The 20129-nt window shown below is 46.1% G+C and overlaps 1 protein-coding gene across 1 annotated transcript in view; it reads left to right on the top strand.

Annotated features, from left to right (window-relative positions):
* LOC134396354 (zinc finger protein 883-like) overlaps window positions 1-15223 on the top strand; it is a 234424-nt gene extending 219201 nt beyond the window's left edge. Inside the window, exons 5-7 of the mRNA XM_063122825.1 lie at window positions 10362-10488; window positions 12855-12947; window positions 13888-15223. Coding sequence (XP_062978895.1) covers window positions 10362-10488; window positions 12855-12947; window positions 13888-15080 — 1413 coding nt within the window. The 3' untranslated portion in view covers window positions 15081-15223. The remainder of the gene's footprint in view (window positions 1-10361; window positions 10489-12854; window positions 12948-13887) is intronic.
* Window positions 15224-20129: the final 4906 nt, after the last annotated feature.

The following is a 20129-nucleotide window of genomic DNA, read 5'->3' as shown; positions in this document are numbered from 1 at the left end:
TGTTGGAAAACGAAAAAATAGGACTCGCTGCGAATGCGTGGTTTCTGAAAATGTGGGGGAAAACATAAATGCAGCAGAACCGATCTGTTCGATCTATTACAAATCGATGGTGCGACCACACTTAGAATACTGTGTACAGTTCTGGTCACCACACCTAAAAAAGGATATTATGGAGCTGGGAAAAAATGCAGAAAAGGGCAACTAAAATGATGAAGGGGCTGGAGCATCTCCCCTACGAGGGAAGGTTACATCAACTGGGATTGTTTAGCTTGGAGAAGAGGAGGCTGAGGGGAGACTTGGTAGAGGTGTACAAAATGATGCATGGTACGGAGAATGTGGAGAGGGAGACATTTCTCTCCCTCTCAAAATACTAGAACCCAACGGGGTCATCCCATGAAGCTGATGGGTGGGAGATCCAGGACAAATAAAAGGAAGGACTTCTTCACACAGCGCAGAGTTAAATTATGGAACTCACTACCACAGGATGTAGCGATGGGCACCAATTGGGATGGCTTTAAAAGAGGGTTGGATACATTCCTGGAGGCAATGGCTACCCATGGCTACTAGCCCTGATGGTTGTGTGCTACCTCCAGTATTCGAGGCAGTAAGCCTGTGTGCACCAGTTGCTGGGGAACATGGGTGGGAGGGTGCTGTTGCACCATGTCCTGCTTGTTCAACCCTGGCCGATGGCTGCTTGGCCACTGTGTGAACAGAGTACTGGACTAGATGGACCCTTGGTTTGAACCAGCAGGGCTCTTCTTATGTTCTTAATATATGTTGGTCTCTACCTCTTCCATAAGCAACGACTTTCATAAAAGAGGCTATGGAATATTAAAATTAGTGTGCTTCTTATGTTCTTATGTCTGTCGTCCTTACAGGGAGAAGTCCTATTCACTAGCTGGAATCCTCCGTTACTTCTTGCAAGGCGTCTTCACACTTGAAGCTCGCAAGAGGTGTGTTTAGGGGTGGGGGCTTGTGACCTTTGCAAGACATCTTCCACCTTCCCCCATCCCCACATACGTGACGGACACCACTTTGCCCCCAAGGGGAAAAATTGACAGAAGTTGGAAGCTGAGCTGTGACACAAGTCAAAGATGAAAGACGAGGAAACAGGTGGTCCAACGATGGGAAAAGGCCCCCATCCCATCCAAGCGGGGAGCAGCGGAGGATTCTGGGAAAGAACAGTGAAGAGGATCCTGGGTAAGCACACCACCAGTTTGGATGTACAGTGCCAGCGCTTCAGGGAGTTCTGCTACCAGGAGGCTGAAGGACCTAGAGAGGTTTGCAGCCGTCTCCACCATCTTTACCGCCAGTGGCTGAAGCCAGAAAGGAACTCAAAAAGCCAAATGTTGGACCTGGTGATCCTGGAGCAGTTCCTGACCGTCCTGCCCCCGGAGATGGAGAGCTGGGTTAGAGAATGTGGAGCGGAGACCAGTTCCCAGGCGGTGGCCCTGGCAGAAGGCTTCCTCCTGAGCCAGGCAGAGGACAAAGAGATGACAGAGGTACAGGTGAGGACATCTTATCTTGAAAGCTTCAAGAGGATGAGAAGCCATGAAGCATCCAGGAAAATATGGGAACTTTGCCTTGTCCTCCCAGTTGGTGTTAGAGATGGCCTACTCCTCCAGTCCCCTTCTCATGCAAACACAGGATTTTCTTTAGGGTGACCATATGGAAAGGAGGACATGGCTCCTGCATCTTTAACAGTTGGATTGAAAAGGGAATTTCAGCAGGTGTCATTTGTATGCATGCAGCACCTGGCAAAACTCCCTCTTCATCACCACAGTTCAAGCTGCAGGAGCCCTGCCCTCTATTGTATTGGGTCACGCTAGGCCGGGCTCCTGCAGCTTGAACTGAGAGAAATTCAGTATCTTATTTATGATGTGAGTGAATGAATGTTTGTTTATTTCGGTCATAGACCAGCACAACAGAAAACATCATCACAATAATATTTTTTAAAAACCCCAATATACAATAAACTACATACATAAAATACACAAAACGCGGCAGTCTCAGCCTAAGTCTAAGGTGCAATAAAATTCTTCAGCATCAATTTCCATCGGCTTATGGCACAAAAACTGGCCACTTTTAGAGTAACCTGAGGATTCTGATCCGATAGAACAGCCTTCCTCAACCTGGGGCGCTCCAGAGATGTTGGACTGCATCTCCCAGAATGCCCCAGCCAGGCTGGGGCATTCTGGGAGATGCAGTTCAACACCTCTGGAGCGCCCCAGGTTGAGGAAGGCTGCGATAGAAGATGTTTTATGTAATATTTATCTGATCTACTGGGAGTTCGCTACAAGATAGAGGTTATAGAGGTTATAAATGTTTGGCACAAATCTTGATAAAAGGAACAATACAGCAGAACATGGCCTACTGTTTCCACTTTACCCATCTCACAAGGACAGACCCGTTCTTGGTAGGGTACATTTCCAAACTTTCCATCCAAAAGGGCTGAAGGTAGAACGTTCAACCTGGCCAACATGATTTCTATGTTGTTGTTGTTTTAAATCCAATCCTAAAGGCGGTTGTGCCCGCGCTGGTAACTTCGAGGCTCGACTTCTGCAATGCGCTCTACATAGGGCTACCTTTGTGCCTAGTCCGGAAACTTCAACTAGTTCAAAACATGACAGCCAGGTTGGTCACTGGTACACCTAGGGGGCCCATATCACACCACCCTTAAAATCTCTTCACTGGCTGCCAATTAGTTTCCGGGCGAAGTATAAAGTGTTGGTTATCACTTTTAAAGCCCTACATGGTTTGGGTCCAGGCTACCTGCGGGATCGCCTTCTCCCGTACAATCCGCCCCGCACACGCAGGTCCTCTTGGGAAGAATCTACTCCAGCCAACAAAAACAAGGCTGACAACTATTACCCAGAGGACCTTTTCTTCTGCCGCTCCCAGACTGTGGAATGGCTTGCTGGGAGAGTTTCGTCAATTTAACAGTCTTCCAGAATTTAAGAAAGCTGTAAAGAGTGATCTCTTCCGGAAGGCCTGTCCAGTGGAATTTTAAGATGCCTTTTTTAATGGTGTGCTGCTTCTAATGATGCACTAGTTTTAAATCTTTGAATTAGTTGTATGTATTTTATGGTATTTTTATTTGTGTTGTACCCCGCCTCGATCCAGAGGGAGAGGCGGGTAACAAATAAATATTATATTATTATTATTATTATTATTATTATTATTATTATTATTATTATATGGGGGAAATCCATTTCAAAATTTTAAAAACCTGTTTTTTGGTTTTGAAAAAAATCCTTGGTTTTTATCCATCTTGGACGTAGGGTGCATCGAAAGAAGGAGAGACTCTGTTGGATACCAGAGAGAGGTCACTGTTCAGGTGGATCGTACTGGAGGGTGATGGAGAAGCCACCTCACTAGGTAAGGATATGAAGCCCTGGGGGAAAACAAAGACAGATTTATTTATTTTTAAAGTTGGAAAATAAAAAAAATCTCCAGTGTGCTGTAGTGGCTAAAGTGTTGGTCTGGGAGTTGGGCGATCCAGGTTCTAGTCCCCACTTGGCCATGGAAACCCACTGGGTGACTTTGGGCCAGTCACAGACTCTTAGCCCAACCTACGTCACATTGTTATGTGCATAGAATCATAGAATCATAGAATCATAGAACAGCAGAGTTGGAAGGGGCCTACAAGGCCATCGAGTCCAACCCCCTGCTAAGTGCAGGAATCCACCCTAAAGCATCCCTGACAGATGCTTATCCAGCTGTCTCTTGAAGGCCTCTAGTGTGGGAGAGCCCACAACCTCCCTAGGTAACTGATTCCATTGTCATACTGCTCTAACAGTCAGGAAGTTTTTCCTGATGTCCAGCTGGAATAGCTTCCTGTAATTTGAGCCCGTTATTCTGTGTCCTGCACTCTGGGAGGATTGAGAAGAGATCCTGGCCCTCCTCTGTGTGACAACCTTTGAAGTATTTGAAGAGTGCTCTCATGTCTCCCCTCAATCTTCTCTTCTCCAGGCTAAACATGCCCAGTTCTTTCAGTCTCTCTTCATAGGGCTTTGTTTCCAGACCCCTGATCATCCTGGTTGCCCTCCTCTGAACACGCTCCAGCTTGTCTGCATCCTTCTTGAATTGTGGAGCCCAGAACTGGACGCAATGTTGCGTCCAGTTCTGGGCTCCGCAATTCAAGAAGGAACTGAAATATGCACCTGTGTTTTATTTAAAATTATAATCATTACTGCTACACATATAAACTAGCATATGCTAATGTTAATGCAGCTTGGTGTCCATACAGGCTTCTAGTGGAGATAAATCTTTTTTTCCTGTTCTCTTCACATCAAAGTCCTCTTCTTCATCCAGCAGTTGCTTCTTGGTGCCCTCAGGGAGATCCAGATTTCTTACATGGGATTGGGCTCTCCTGGGATCTATTCCAGGGGATCCCCTCTTAGCTAACAATTCAAAGAGCCCAGATAGCATCCACCCTAAAGTTCTTAAAGGACTCAAATGTTAAATTGCTGATCTCCTAACCAAAAATATGCAACAATATGCAACATTTTTTGGGATGTTTTTAAGAATGAATATTATGTTTTAATTGAGAATTATGCATTTTATCATTTATAAATTTATCATTTATAAGTTCCCCGCCTTGATCAAAATGGAGAGGTGAGCAAGAAATAAAATTATTACTGTATTTCTTCGATTGTAAGACGCCATCGATTGTAAGACGCACACTAATTTCAGTACCACCAACAGGATAAAAACGCTAAGACACACCTGTGTTTCTAAGACTCACCCCATTTTTAGAGATGTTTATATGGGAAAAAAGTGCATCTTAGAATCGAAGAAATAGGGTATTATTATTATTTAAGATCAGCCTTTATACCAGAGGATTGGAAGATGGCCAATATATTTTTTTCTCTTTATTTTTTAATTTTTTTTATTGTGGACATTAACAAAATAGAACAGAAAATACATTGTGAAAATGGAAAAAACATACATGACGTATATAGGATATAGGGTAGTTGTTGTGAGGACCCTTGGAGGAAAAAAGGTGGGATATAAATCTAATAATAATTAATAATAAATAATAAATTATAAATTATAATAAATAATAATAATAATAATTTCCCCCAAGGACTGTTTTTTTTCCCTGAAAAAAATTGAACAGCTTTAAATTATGAAACATTTTCGTTCAGAATTTCATTATTAATTATATATTGTTACGCAGGCTTTATTGCCCTTAAAACAATTTCTAAAAATGATGTAAGGAGAACACTTTTGTAGAAAGGCTAGAGATGTAAAACTTCTGGGGGGAGAGGAAACCACGGGGAAAATTAGTTTTTTTTTTAATCCTTTCCGTAAAACTGGCGCAAAGGCCATGTTGCTTTTCTGATTTTTTGCTCCGCAGTTCCCTCCCCACAAGGGGGCTCATGAATAATGCAAATTAGGTTCATGCACACGTCCCAATTGGTCGCCTCCGTCCCCTTCTCCGCTGGTGATGACAGCATAACCGTGCTGCTGCGTCAGGGCCCACCTCCATGCCACACTGATTGGCTGAACTGCTCTGCCTGTTTGATGTGGAGGAAGTGAATTGCTGTTAAACATCAAGCTTTGAACTTTTTTGAAGTTTTGCATTTTTCTGCACATCTACACTGCTCAAGCTTCAGTTTGAAACAAAAACGAGGAAAATCGGTCTGGTAGACCTCGAGTGATAAGCCTTACACTATCATATTCTTATATAACATTGCCATAGAATCATAGAGTAGCAGAGTTGGAAGGGGCCTACAAGGCCATCGAGTCCAACCCCCTGCTCAATGCAGGAATCCACCCTAAAGCATCCCCAACAGATGGCTGTCCAGCTGCCTCTTGAAGGCCTCTAGGGTGGGAGAGACCACAACCTCCCTAGGTCACTGGTTCCATTGTTGTACTGCTCTAACAGTGAGGAAGTTTTTCCTGATGTCCAGCCGGAATCGGGCTTCCTGTCACTTGAGCCCGTTATTCCATGTCCTGCACTCTGGGAGGATCGAAAAGAGATCCTGACCCTCCTCTGTGTGACAGCCTTTCAAGTATATAAAGAGTGCTATCGTGTCTCCCCTTGTTGGAAAAGAGCCCAGCTCTGAACCACAGTTGCTGCGGTAGTTGCTAATGAAATTATTATTATTATTATTATTTATTTATATAGCACCATCAATGTACATGGTGCTGTACAGAGTAAAACAGTAAGTAGCAAGACCCTGCCGCATAGGCTTACAATCTAATAAAATCATAGTAAAACAATAAGGAGGGGAAGAGAATGCAAACAGGTACAGGGAAGGGTAAGCAGGCACAGGGTAGGGAAAAACTAACAGTAGAAAGTAACAGTAGAAGTCTGCACAACATCAGACAGAAATGTTGCAAAATGTCTAAGAGAAGCCATTCTTAAGTTAACCCAAATCAAGTGAATGTTCTCCAGGGAACAGTGAGTATTGTAGATGCTTGCCAAGAAAATGTATTTCCGCGTATTTTCTTTTCAGCTAGAAATTTCCTGTTAGATAGTGACTACGTATGTAGCACCAGAGAAGATCGTGTATAAATACCTTGCTACCTCCCTTGTGAGGTAGGTACATGCTTTGCAACAATTATTACCTAGGGAGGTTGTGGGCTCTGCCACACTAGAGGCCTCCAAGAGGCAGCTGGACAACCCTCTGTCAGGGATGCTTTAGGGTGGATTCCTGCATTGAGCAGGGGGTTGGACTCGATGGCCTTGTAGGCCCCTTCCAACTCTGCTATTCTATGATTCTATGATTCTATGATTCTCCAGTGCCTCTTTATTCTGCAGAATAACTGTTGTTTGACCCGTACTTCATCTGCTCTCTCTTTGTGTGCTGAATTGGACTTGGTACACCAGAGAACGAGCAATTTTTGCAACATCCTCAATCTTCACTTCCTCAGGCTAAACAAGCCTGTTGCTTTCAGCATGGACTCCCCTCTCGGATACACCTGAGGTCCATGAGCTGCTTTCACGTCCCCCTCGAACCTTTTCCTAGAAAGATGGGAAGAGTAGTCCAGGAAGATGGGAATCTGCTTTGTACTGAGCCAGAGCCTTGGTCCACCTAGCCCAGTATTGTCGACACTGGCTGGCAGCAACGGCTCACCAGCCATACTTGGAGATGCTGGAGTTCGAACCTGGGGCTTTCTACATGCAATGCAGGTGCTAAACCCACTGAGCTCCAACCCTCTGCTCTCATATTCTCTAACGTATTCAGAAAAGGAGTTTTGTTTTGATAGAGTAAGAGAGCAACCCTCTGGTCCCTATGGGAACATAGGATAGTTTGGATTCCTGAATCTGAGGTTGGAGACACCTCAGATGTGTTGGAGACACAGGACTCCGAGATCCCTGCCCCCTCCCTCTCCCCCTCACAGCCAGCATGGAGAGAACCATGCTGAGGTGCTCTTGGATCCAGAACTGTCACTTGCACAGGTGAACTCAGTGGCAAAGAGCACCTTTTATCATCTTAGGTTGATATGCCAACTGCGCCCTTATCTGGACAGAGATAGACGAGCTACAATTATCAGTGCTCTAATAACCTCTCGTTTGGATTACTGCAATGCGTTACTGCCTTTGAAAACGGTCCGGAAACTTCAGCTGGTACAAAACAGGGCAGCCCGCCTACTAACAGGGACTGGCTGGCGAGACCACATCACACCAGTCCTTTTACAACTTCATTGGCTGCCAGTCCAGGTCCGGTGCTGGTACTAACACTCAAAGCCCTAAACGGCTTGGGTCCAGGCTATCTAAAGGAACGCCTCCTCCTATATGTACCTGCTCGGACCCTAAGGTCATCCTCAGGGGTCCTTCATCGGAAATAAGGCAGGTGGCTACCAGGAGGAGGGCCTTCTCTGCTGTGACACCCTGGGTGAGGAATGAGCTCCCTAAGGAGGTTCGCCTGGCACGTACACTATATACTTTCAGACGCCAGGAGTCCTTTTTCTTTCAGACCTCGGAGTCCTTTTTCTTCTCTCAGCATTTTAACAGTCCAAAAAATTAATGTTAACTTGGCTGTTTTAAATCTGTATTTTAAATTTGCATTTCTGCACCACTGCTGATTTTATCCTGGTTGTGCTTTTATATTGTATTTTACACCGTGTTTTTATACTCTTTGTTTTATACTTTGAACGGTTTTAATTTTTGTGAACTGCCCAGGGAGCTTTGGCTGTCGGGCGGTATAGAAATGCAATAAAAATATAAAAAAACAAAAAAACACGCACTGGCTACAAAGGCAAACTTGGGAGGAAGGTGAAGGGGTAGATCCGGTGGGTAGTGGGGGACTGGGGAGGCCAGCTTATAAAGAATCCTCTGGCTTCCTCAGCCTCCTTCCCTCCTCCCTGACGTCTCAGCTAGATGGGCGAAAAAGCCCATCTAGCTGAAATGCAGAGAGGGAGGAGCCTCTGGTGCTCTTCCACAGCGGGAAGACCACCTCTGCTGCTCCTCCTGCTCTGCACTGGATGGTCATAAGCTGTCGTGTTTCTCAGAAAACTCCTGCTTTCGATGGGAGGCAAATGACGAGCCTTGCTAAGTAATCCACAAAGTTTTTATTAAGCCACAAACGTCTCTTCTACCTGAAACGTCCTCCTAGGCAAAACTATGCAAACTAAGCAAGACAATTGTCCATTCAAGAAGAATAGGAAGCCACTTCCCAAACACCCGTAACTTCAGAGCGCCTGGTGCGGAGGCAGGTTCTGGCGCAATCGAACCGACTTTCTCACACCTTCCTTCCCTGCCGTGCATTTCAGCTTCCGGCGGACCCTAGCATCAGCTAGCTTGTCGGGACGCTCACCTCCGGAAGAAGGCTCACTTCCCACTGAGTGTGTAGGATTTGGCCTTGAGGAGATAAGCTCTGGAGAGGGCTGACTGCCAGCTGGGGAATCGCCCGTGAGAGCTTCCTCCCCCACTGGTACAGGCTGGCTGGTGTCTGGCGCTGCATCTTCTAATTCTGAATCTGATTCGGATTGATTACCTGAAACATCTTCACCCAAGACAGGGGCAGCAGGGTTAGACATGACATAAGCCTCTGAGATCGGAGCCTTTGGGCCATTCCTATAGAACTGGGCCCTCAGACGTTATAGAAATACAAACCAGCCCTTGTGAATGATGATCACAAACAATGTGGAAAATGGTTGAGTTCACTTAAGGAACTAAATGGTGAAAGGCTGAATTTCAAAAAAAACCTTCCAATCTTCTTTGTCTTCCTCCTAGGGAATGGAACCACAGTCACAGACGGTGGAGATGCTTCTAGGCCTCCTCTACTTTGGGGTAGAGGAGAAACTGTGCCTCCGAAACAGGTACGGGAGGGATCAATGGGGAGTGTTGGGATTCCCCCCCCCCTTTTACAAATCTCCCCGGGCCTGGAAGAATCCGACCCTTCATTTCAGTCAAAGATGAACACAAAGAAAGTGTGTGAGACAGCTGAAGGAGTGGTCCCGGCATGAGAACCTCCATCTTAAATTTCCTTCTGAATCATTCTAATACCTGCCATAGGCGTGCACAGGTATTAGGATGTGCACCCGGGGAATTTTATGTATTTATTTATTTTTTAAAGGTGAACATTGATTGAATACTCAATCATAAAGGACATTATTTTTTTATTAATTCGTTTATTAAACACCGGAGACTCTGATGCCCTACTTGGTGTTCAGCTTGCCTGACCAGGGGATGGCCATTGCAGGTGAGGGGGGATGATATGAGGAGACACTCCTCAAGCCCCGGAATTGGTAGGTCTGGAGGGAGTGACAGTGCCTGGAGGAGGGGCTAATGGGGCAATATTATCCTTTGGGGGTTGTCTTCCTGGCCTCTTTGGAATACGGCTTTCAGCAGAGAGATATTATTGTTTGAGATATTAGCCCTGGGCACACCCTGCACACCCCTTGCGTTCGCCTAAGATACCTGCAAGGAGAACATTGTTGTTGTGGTTGTTGTTGTTGTTGTTGTTGTTGTTGTTGTTGTTGTTATTATTATTATTATTATTATTATTATTATTATTATTATTTTCTTCTGCTGCTTCTCCTCCTCCACCTCCTCTTCTCCTTCTCCTCCTCCTCATCTCCTTCTCCTCCGTCTCCTTTTCCCCTCCTTCTCTTTCACCTTCTCCTTCTCCTTCTCCTCCATCTCCTTTTCCTTCTCCTTCTTCTCCTTCTCCTTCTTCTCTTCTTCTCCTCTTCCTCCTCCTCCTCTCCTTCTCCTTCTCCTCCTCCTCCTCCTCCTCCTCCTCCTCCTCCTCCTTATCTTCTTCTCCTCTTCCTCCTCCTCCTCTCCTTCTCCTTCTCCTCCTCCTCCTCCTCCTCCTCCTCCTCCTCCTCCTCCTCCTCCTTATCTTCTTCTCCTCTTCCTCCTCCTCCTCTCCTTCTCCTTCTCCTTCTCCTCCTCCCAGGGTCCAGGAACCTTCGAGGAGGTGGCCGTGCATTTCTCGCAAGAGGAGTGGGCTCTGCTGGATCCAGGCCAGAGGGCTCTGCACAAAGAAGTCATGGAGGAGAATTATGGGAACCTGGCTTCTCTGGGTAAGGATCCGTCTTTGCCTTGGCTGAGAGCTACTGAAAGCAGGAATCATTGCTATCCTTTCTCTTTGTCTGCATCACCATGTTGTGCGGACGCCACTGAGGACAACAGTGGCTGCTCTGTGGTCCCAGCATGCTTTATCAACATGTGTGGATCACGATTCCAAAAGAAACCCACAGGGCAACGTACACAAAATGCACAAAACCCCCAAAGTATTTGTTAAACCCTTGTCACCCGCCGCCGCCTCTGGCAGGGTTGTGGAACCTCTTCAACTTTTACCTTGTCAGGGAAGTTCCCCGGTCCGGTAGGAAGGAAGCGAAGTCCAGGCAAGTCCCAATACAAAGGCTTTTATTCAGAGTTCTACACGTGTAGGAGACAGGCAGTTCTCAGCAAGCTGAAGGAGAGACTCTCTGACCATCACCCAGGCACAGCAAACCTTTATACATTCATCAGTTGTTTCGGATGAACTCATATTTTCCACCCTCCTTCCCCTGATTGATTACAAGTCCTATAAATGTTCCAAAATAGAACTACTTCTACATGAAGTAGGTTAGGGTGGATTCCTGCATTGAGTAGGGGGTTGGACTCGATGGCCTTATAGGCCCCTTCCAACTCTGCTGTTCTATGATTCTATGAACAATGCCCATATTATGGTAGCTATAACCGGTGCAAACATTACTTTTTGTTCTTGATAAGTGCCCCCAAAAGGCAAAAGCAATGGAAAGTCCCAGAGCAAGAACTGATTATTCCCAAATTGCCTAGTCAGGGGTCCTGAGGTGTTTAAACAAAGGACGGATCGGTTCTTCCTGTCTGGCTGATATGCGGCTAGGTCAAAAATACAAGGTTTCCTGATATGGACTTCAGGAAAAGTAACAAGTTGCTGGGCGAAGGTCTAAGGCAGAATTTGGATTGCCATTGTTTGGTTTCTCAGACTTCATGGATCCAGGGAAGGTGGGGCAGAATGTCAAGAATTCCGGGGTGCTTGTGTACTTTTGCATGAGAGACAGAGGCCGTTGCTAGACAAGGCGTTAGCGCGGTGTGAGGCCTGGTCTCCCTCTCGTGCATCCAGATGACACACAGGGGATTCCGGGGTCAGGCCAGGCTAACGCCTCCCTTAACCTGGGATAAGCGGATTTGCTTATGGCCCCGGTTTTTCCGCAGGCCCGGGCTGAGGCCAGGGCTGCAGAAAGTCTAGCGACTTCTGTGGCTTTTCCCGGCTGCTCGCTTACTCGCGAGTAGCTGGAAGAAGCCATGGACTGGGCACAGCACTCCATAGGAGCGCTGTGCCCATTGGGCCGGGGGGGAGGGAATCACAGGGGGAGGAGATGGGGGCCGGGGGAAAGACCGGACCCGGAAGGAGAGAGTGGGGGGGGGAGAAGGACAGGCATCGGGGACAGGGACAGGGCATGACGAGTGGAGCCAGGCCTGGCGGACGGGAACAGGGCATGACGAGCGGGGACGGGCATCGGGGGGGGGGAGAAGGACGGGGCCAGGCATGGCGGATGGGGACAGGGCCTGGTGAGCGGGGGGAGGACGGCCGAGCGAGCGGGCAGGGGGGGGCATCAGGCATTGTGGGGGGGATCAGGGGCAGGGAGAGCGGGGGACCCTTTATTTTTTTAAAAAAAGCACTTACCTTTCCGGTGGCGCGCTCCTGAGCACATGGCCCTTTAAGGGGGGAAACAGTGGAGCACGCGACGGGGCTTTCCCTTGCCCCGTTGCGTGTTGACATGTGGAAAAGGGCAACGGCGCGCGCTAGCTGTAGCGCACCATCACCCCGCCTCCCAGATGGATTTTCTGGTAGGTCTAGCAAGGCTCAGAGACTCAGGAAAGACCATTTCCTTGTCAACCTGGTGGGCTTCTTATGACTGCTGTAAGACTTGAATGTTGGAGGGAGCCTCCTGGTTCGACTTTGGGAGGTATGGGATCCTCTAAGAAGGCCCTTCCTCCAAACTGGGGTTCTCTTCCCCCGTGATGCAGCCAACAGGCGTCTTCTCCATGATTGCCTTTTAATTGGATTTCAAAGCACGTTGGCCGAGGAGCAAACACAGCATTGTGGTGCTTCTTGCTATATGCACACGCTAAAGGCCTCGCCGTCCTTCCTTTGACCTTTCTGGGATGGATAGGGAGGCATTGGAGACAGGGTGGATTTAAATCCCTACATGTTCATTATAATCAGAAGTAGCAGGAGTCATAGAACATAGAATCATAGGATGGTAGAGTTGGAAGGGGCCTACAAGGCGATTGAGTCCAACCCCCTGCTCAATGCAGGAATCCACCCTAAAGCATCCCTGGCAGATGGCTGTCCAGCTGCCTCTTGAAGGCCTCTAGGGTGGGAGAGTGATTTCTCTGTTTTTATCCTCTTAAAAAGGTTTTCCAGTTCCTGGACCTGACCTCATCTCCTGGAAGGAAGAAGGAGAAGATCCATTTTTTGAGGGCTTCGGGGGAAAAGAGAGACCGGCAGGTAAGCGCATGCGTGTTTTGGGACCCTTTGTCATGCAGTGGCCTGGTTCACACAACACAACAATCTTTGCAAACTGCCCAGAGAGCTTCGGCTATGGGGCAGTACCGTATTTCTTTGATTCTAAGACACACTTTCCCCCCTAAATAAACAGCTCTAAAAATGGGATGCGTCTTAGAATCAATGGTGTCTTAGAATCGAAGCAATATGGTAGATGCAAAGAGACTCTATCCTATTAAAAAAGGGTCTGAAACATCCATTCTCTCTAGCTTTATTGCTTTTAGAAAGCTGAGCAAGCAGGGCTTTTTAAGATTGCTTTGCAGGCTGATTGGGGCCTACAGCGTGCCCCGTGCAGCTCCGGCCCTCGTCAGCTGCGCCGGGAAGACACGCGGCTCCAAGAGTCAGGAGGCTCACCCCCCCCCCAGCACCGGGTCCCCCCCCCCAGCCGCTGCGCTGAGAAGCGCGCGTCCCGCCTGGAACTCTTTTGGAGTTCCTGCAGCAGCCGCGAGCCGGAAGGAGGAGCTGGGAGAGTAAGCACCTGGTTTTTTGCTTACCCCTAAGCCCCTCCCAGCCCAGTGGCCCCAAAACCCAGCTCTTTCTAAGAAATTCTAAGATATTCTAAGAAATTCTACTCATAAAAGATGTTCAAAGAAAATGATTTTTTCTTCAAACCAAAGCTTTTTTTCCCTGTTGGTGGTACTGAAGTTAGTGTGCGTCTTAGAATCGATGGCGTCTTACAATCGAAGAAATACGGTATATAAATGTTAATAATAATAATAATAATAAGGGGTGTGCACGGACCCCCCGATCTGCCCGATCCGAATCTCAATGTGGATTCCTGCCTTGAGCAGGGGGTTGGACTCGATGGCCTTGTAGGCCCCTTCCAACTCTGCTATTCTATGATTCTATGGGGCTCATCAGATTTCACTTTTGATTCCTTCAGGTGATGGGATGGAGAGGGTGAAAACTGAAGAACCGTGGGAGAACGAAGTCGTGGTTTTTGAAGGTGCTAACTTCCATGAAAACCCAGTACTAGAAGAACGTCCCGAAGAAAACAATAGGGTTATTCACACTGGAGAGAAACTCTTGATATGCTCAGCGTGCGGAAAGAGTTTTAGTGAGCAGGCGTACCTTACGAAACATCAAATGCTTTACCCAGGAGATAAAGCATATAAATGCTTGCAGTGTGGAAATCCATTTATTTGCAACTCAGACCTTAATGTCCAACAAAGCGTCCCCACAGCGGAGAAGCTCCATACATGTTTGGAATGTGGAAAGAGCTTCAGTCGCAGCACGCACCTTAAAATGCATCAGAGAACCCACACGGGGGAGAAGCCCTATACATGCTCAGAGTGCGGAAAGTGCTTCAGTCGCAGCGCACACCTGAAAAGACACAAACTACTTCACACGGGGGAGAAGCCCTATCAGTGCTTTGAGTGTGGAAAACAATTCAGCCGCAGTGCGCATCTTGATTCACATCAGAGAATCCACACTGGGGAGAAGCCCTTTGAATGCGCCGAGTGCGGAAAGCAGTTCATTCGTAGCTCAGACCTGACTTCACATAAGAGAATCCACACAGGGGAGAAGCCTTATAAATGCTCGGAGTGTGGAATGAGTTTCAGTCATAGCATCAGTCTTACCTTGCATCAAAGGAACCACATTGGGGAGAAGCCCTATGCGTGTTTGGAGTGTGGAAAAAGCTTCAACTTGAGCTCAAACCTTAATAAACATCAAAAAATCCACACAGGGATGAAGCCCTATATCTGTTCAGTGTGTGGGAAGAGCTTCACGGAGAACACACACCTTAAAAGGCATCAGGGCATTCACACAGGGGAGAAGCCATATCAGTGCTCTGAGTGTGGAAAGAGCTTCAGCCGCAGCACGCACCTTAAAAGGCACCAAAGAATCCATTCAGACGAGAAGCCCTATCAGTGCTCGGAGTGTGGAAAGCAATTCAATCGCAGCTCGCATCTTGCATCGCATCAGGCTACTCACACCAGGAAGAAGCCCTACGAATGCCCAATTTGTGGAAAGCAATTCATTCTTAACCCAGACCTTAAAAGACATCAAAGAATCCACACAACCAAGATGCTTAGTGTGTGGAATGAGCTTCCATCTGAACAGACAGACCCCTGAAAGGCTTTGTGGAGGCTGCATTTCTATCTCCCTGCTATGGGATTTGGGGCCTCACTCTGCTCCCCATTGTAGGGAAACACTCAGCTATGGGGCAGCTCACCCTATTACCTCTTGTGAGCTTGTTATTTGTAGGGTGACCATATGAAAAGGAGGACAGGGCTCCTGTATCTTTAACAGTTGCATAGAAAAGGGAATTTCAGCAGGTGTGAATTGTATATATGGGGAACCTGGTGAAATTTCCTCTTCATCACCACAGTTAAAGCTGCAGGAGCTATACTAGATTTAAAAGAGGGCAGGGCACCTGCAGCTTTAACTGTTGTGATGAAGAAGAAATTTTACCAAGTTCCCCACATATACAAATGACACCTGCTGAAATTCCCTTTTCAATACAACTGTTGAAGATACAGGAGCCCTGTCCTCATTTTCATAGGGTCACCCTAGTTATTTGTTTTGATTCCAAGCTCTCCAACCGAGATTTGAGACAATAAGGAGGTCCGCTGCACAACCCACAAAACCTTTATTCAGTAAATAGACACCTCTTCACACCTAAAGGGAGTGTAAATGCTAGGAGCTATCCTCTAAGCTTAATTAGACTAACAGAGCAAGGCAGTTGCCTGTCGACTAAATGGACGGTTTCCCGCTGTGCCCAACAGGCTTTTACCAGACTCCTTCTTCAAGAGGGTCTTCAAGCTGCAATGTCTGCTGTGTGGCTAGTCTGATGGACCGCCTCCCACCTTCTCTTAACTCTGCCTGCTTGACCCTGCGGTGGACTCTGGGAATTGTCGATTCACGTGCTCCCTCAACCTCCGACAAAGACTAAATTCCTAGGGAGGGGGAATTCTGAGCTTGTTTAATAAGCTCCTGGGAAGATTCCTCCTTGACTCCTGCGGCATCTTGGAGAATTTCCTGCCCTGCTTCCTGTCTCCGTTGGTCTTCTCCTTCAACCTCCGAGTCCTATTCAGAATCCACACCAGGGAGATTAAGCCTCATCCTGAAACTATCGTAGCTTCCAAGGTGGTCCTTTCCAAAAAGCGAAAGGGATATGCACCCATACGACTGTGTTCGCCTATCCTTGGGTGATGATTGTGATTAGAAGGGCAAGCCTTCCTTCTTTGTATGACCCATGACATTTTATCTGGCAAAAGTGTGGTTGTCCGCTACAGGCTGCCTGCTACCAGGGGATTGATGTTGGGTGTGCGTGTGTGAAGTTTGCTAAACTGCAGATCAAGTCAGGGCCTTTTGCAGGTTTTCCGTCTCTCTCTCTTTCCCTTCCCCCAATCAACATTGATGCAAATTGCATGTGCAACTTGCACAAATCTTAGCCATAATTTGCACAAATTGCGCCCGGAATTTGCAGCCGAAATTTGGGCAAATTATGCCAACTGCAATTTACTTAAATCAAGAAGGGTTCCTGGATTTCAGGAAAAATCTTCCCATTCGGCTCGCAAATGTGAACTGAGCCCAAAAAGAGCCCAAAAAGGGCCAGATCATGATGGCCAACCCTGGTATTTGCAGGTGATGGCACCAGTGCTTCCCTCAATAATAATAATAATAATAATAATAATAATAATAATAATAATAATATTGTTTTGACATTTTCCCATAAAGATAGTTGCAACAATCACATGGAAATTATCAGAGCTGATAATATAGACTTCATTAGGTAGGGGTCAGTCCTGATTCAGTACGTGTTAGATATGAAATAGTTCATGTAAGTCTATGTTAAATGTATTGTGATATCTTGGGTGCATGTTGTCAAGTGATCCGTGTGTAGATGGTGAGAGTTTCTTGGTGTCTTTCCTTTGAATAAACGTCCGGAAAAAAGTATCATGTGCTAAGAAAAGAATCCGATTCTTATTGCACTCTTATTTGACCAGTGAGTATTCATAGAATGATAGAATAGTCGAGTTGGGAGGGGCCTAGAAGGTCATCAAGTCCAACCTCCCGCTCAATGCAGGAATCCACCTTAAAGCACCCCTGACAGATGGCTGTCCAGCTGCCTCTTGAAGGCCTCTAGTGTGGGAGAGGCCACAACCTCACCAGGCAACTGATTCCATTGTTGTACTGCTCTAACAGTCAGGAAGTTTTTCCTGATGTCCAGCTGGAATCTGGCGTCCTGTAACTTGAGCCCATTATTCCGTGTCCTGCACTCTAGGAGGATCGAGAAGAGATCCTGGCTCTCCTCTATGTGAAAACCTTTCATTGTATGAAGAGTGCTATCATGTCTCCCCTCAATATTCTCTTCCGAAGACTAAACATGCCCAGTTCTTTCAGTCTCTCTTTATAGGCCTTTGTTTCCAGACCCTTGATCATCCTGGTTGCCCTCCTCTGAACAGGCTCCAGCTTGTCTGCATCCTTTGTCTGGCTCCAGGTGCAGACTTGGAGAAAAACATGTTTCTAAAGACTTATCTATGTGGCTCCAGATTCTGACATGGGGTAGCGAGGGGCCAGGGGAACTTGTCCTGACCTGTCCTAAATCATGAGAACCAGGAACAAGACTAACCTTACAACATGACTTAGTTAGTCTTTGAAGACTATGGTTCTATCAAGCTGCATCTAACAAGTCAAGCCACTCAAGACGCAGCGGGGCACCCATGCGTCAGGTATGCTGGGGGTTGGACTCAATGGCCTTAGAGGCCCCTTCCAACTCTACTATTCTGTGATTCTATAACTGGGCATGTTTACCCTGGAGAAGAGGAGGCTGATGGGAGACATGATAGCACTTTTAAAAGAGTTGAAAGGTTGTCACAGAGAGGAGGGCCAGGATCTCCCTCGATCCTCCCAGAATACAGGACACGGAATAATGGACTCAAGTTACAGGAAGCCAGATTCCAGCTGGACATCAGGAAAAATGTCCTCACTATTAGAGCAGTACGACAATGGAACCAGTTACCTAGGGAGGTTGTGGGCTCTCCCACACTAGAGGCCTTCGAGAGGCAGCTGGACAACCATCTGTCAGGGATGCTTTAGCGTGGATTCCTGCATTTAATGGGGTTTGACTAGATGGCCTCATAGACCCCTTCCAACTCTATGATTCTTTGATTCTATGCAGCTGGACAGCCGTCTGTCATATTCGATGATTCTATGAAAGAGGCGAAGAAGTTGCAGAGATAATTCTCCCACATATAATTATCTAAATGATGGTGATTTAAAAAAAAATATTAAGGGTTTTCACCAAAGTTCTCCTTTGAGTCCAACAATGCAAACATCAGCAACATGAGGTAATGCCTTGAAACTCCGCACGAGAGCAGTGGTACATAAATATTCAGTCCTGTCTCACTGGAAGTCTGGACTGAGGGTAGGTTCACAGCTCCATTACAATCAAAGCCACCAACGTTAGAGTGACCCTATGGAAAGGAGGACAGGGCTCCTGTATCTTTTAAGAGTTGTATTGAAAAAGGAATTTCAGCAGGTGTGATTTGTATGCAGGCAGCACTGAGTGAAATTCGCTCTTACAGCTAGAGTGTATAGCTAGAATGACCAGATACAAAAGAGGGCAGGCCTGCTGCAGCTTTAACTGTGGTGATGAAGAGGGAATTTCACCAGGATCTCCATATATACAAATGACACCTGCAGAAATTCCCTTATCTATACAACTGTTAAAGGATACAGGAGCCCTGTCCTCCTTTCCATATGGAGTGAGAAAACAACCGAAGGCAGGGGCGGAAACAAGGATAATCTTAAAAAATATTATTTGTTTGAAAAAGGGTTTATTGAAGATAGCCTACGTGTTTTGGACAAAAAACGTCCTTCCTCAGAGAAATCTGAAAGCCTGGAGAAGAGAAGATTGAGGGGAGACATGATAACACTCTTCAAATACTTAAAAGGTTGTCACACAGAGGAGGGCCAGGATCTCTTCTCGATCCTCCCAGAGTGCAGGACACGGAATAATGGGCTCAAGTTACAGGAAGCCAGATTCCAGCTGGACATCAGGAAAAACTTCTTGACTGTTAGAGCAGTACGACAATGGAACCAGTTACCTAGGGAGGTTGTGGGCTCTCCCACACTAGAGGCATTCAAGAGGCAGCTGGACAACCATCTGTCAGGGATGCTTTAAGGTGGATTCCTGCATTGAGCAGGGGGTTGGACTCGATGGCCTTGTAGGCCCCTTCCAACTCTACTATTCTACGATTCTATGAAAAACATTCTTTTGTAACGAAATATTTACAATAGAAAAAAGGATACACTTTCCAGGCAGCTGTGCCTTGAGGTACATATCATTGTAAAAAAAAACCCAGTTTAAAACAATAAGTATAAGGAGACATTAGAAACAAAATGTTAGGATACATAATTATTCAGGCTATAGTATGACTAAAAAATATAACGGAGGAGAATCATCTTATGTTATACAAATAAAATTCGAATACTTACTCAAATGGTTGTTACAGTTGTCTGCCAATTCTTTTTTCCCCCTTCATATATGAGAATTTATTCCCCAGAAAGTGATTAAAGAATTCAGGTATTTATGTGCATGCCCATTTATACTGTACACACACATGCATACGCACACACAAATATACATATGTTGTTTAAAGCTTGGTGCAACCTTAATAAATAACAGAAGGAACCAGCAGCTAAGCACTAACGTAAGTCAAGGAAAAAGGCTGTAGTCAATTTTCTAATTGTTCTAAAAATAATTATAGTTTAATGAGCTCTTAAAAAACCATCAGACAGGTAGCTATGTTAGCCTGTTACAGTAAAAACAATGAAGTCTTGTGGCATCCTAAAGACCAATGCTAACACATTTTTGGGCATAAGTCTTTGTGGACGCTGGTGAAGTAATCAGTGTTCACAAAAGCCAATGCCGAAATAAATTTGTTAGTCTTTAAAGTGCTACAAGACTCCTTGCTGATATTGGTGGTTTTTTTTGTTTTTTTTAGAGGATTGATCGATATTCTACCATAACATCAGTTTTTGGTTTCATTTTTTGCCTAGAGCTATCATGGCACTAATTGCTTCACATTTCTTTGGAGAAATATATTCTAAATTAACGGGATGTTTCTCTCCCCCCCCCCCCCCCAGGTTTTAATGCTTTATTTATTTCAACAA

This window comes from Elgaria multicarinata, chromosome 3 (assembly GCF_023053635.1).
Source record: "Elgaria multicarinata webbii isolate HBS135686 ecotype San Diego chromosome 3, rElgMul1.1.pri, whole genome shotgun sequence".
Classification (NCBI taxonomy): Eukaryota; Metazoa; Chordata; class Lepidosauria; order Squamata; family Anguidae; genus Elgaria; species Elgaria multicarinata.
The sequence above is the reverse complement of the archived record's forward strand: the minus strand, read 5'-3'. Positions and strand labels throughout refer to the sequence as shown.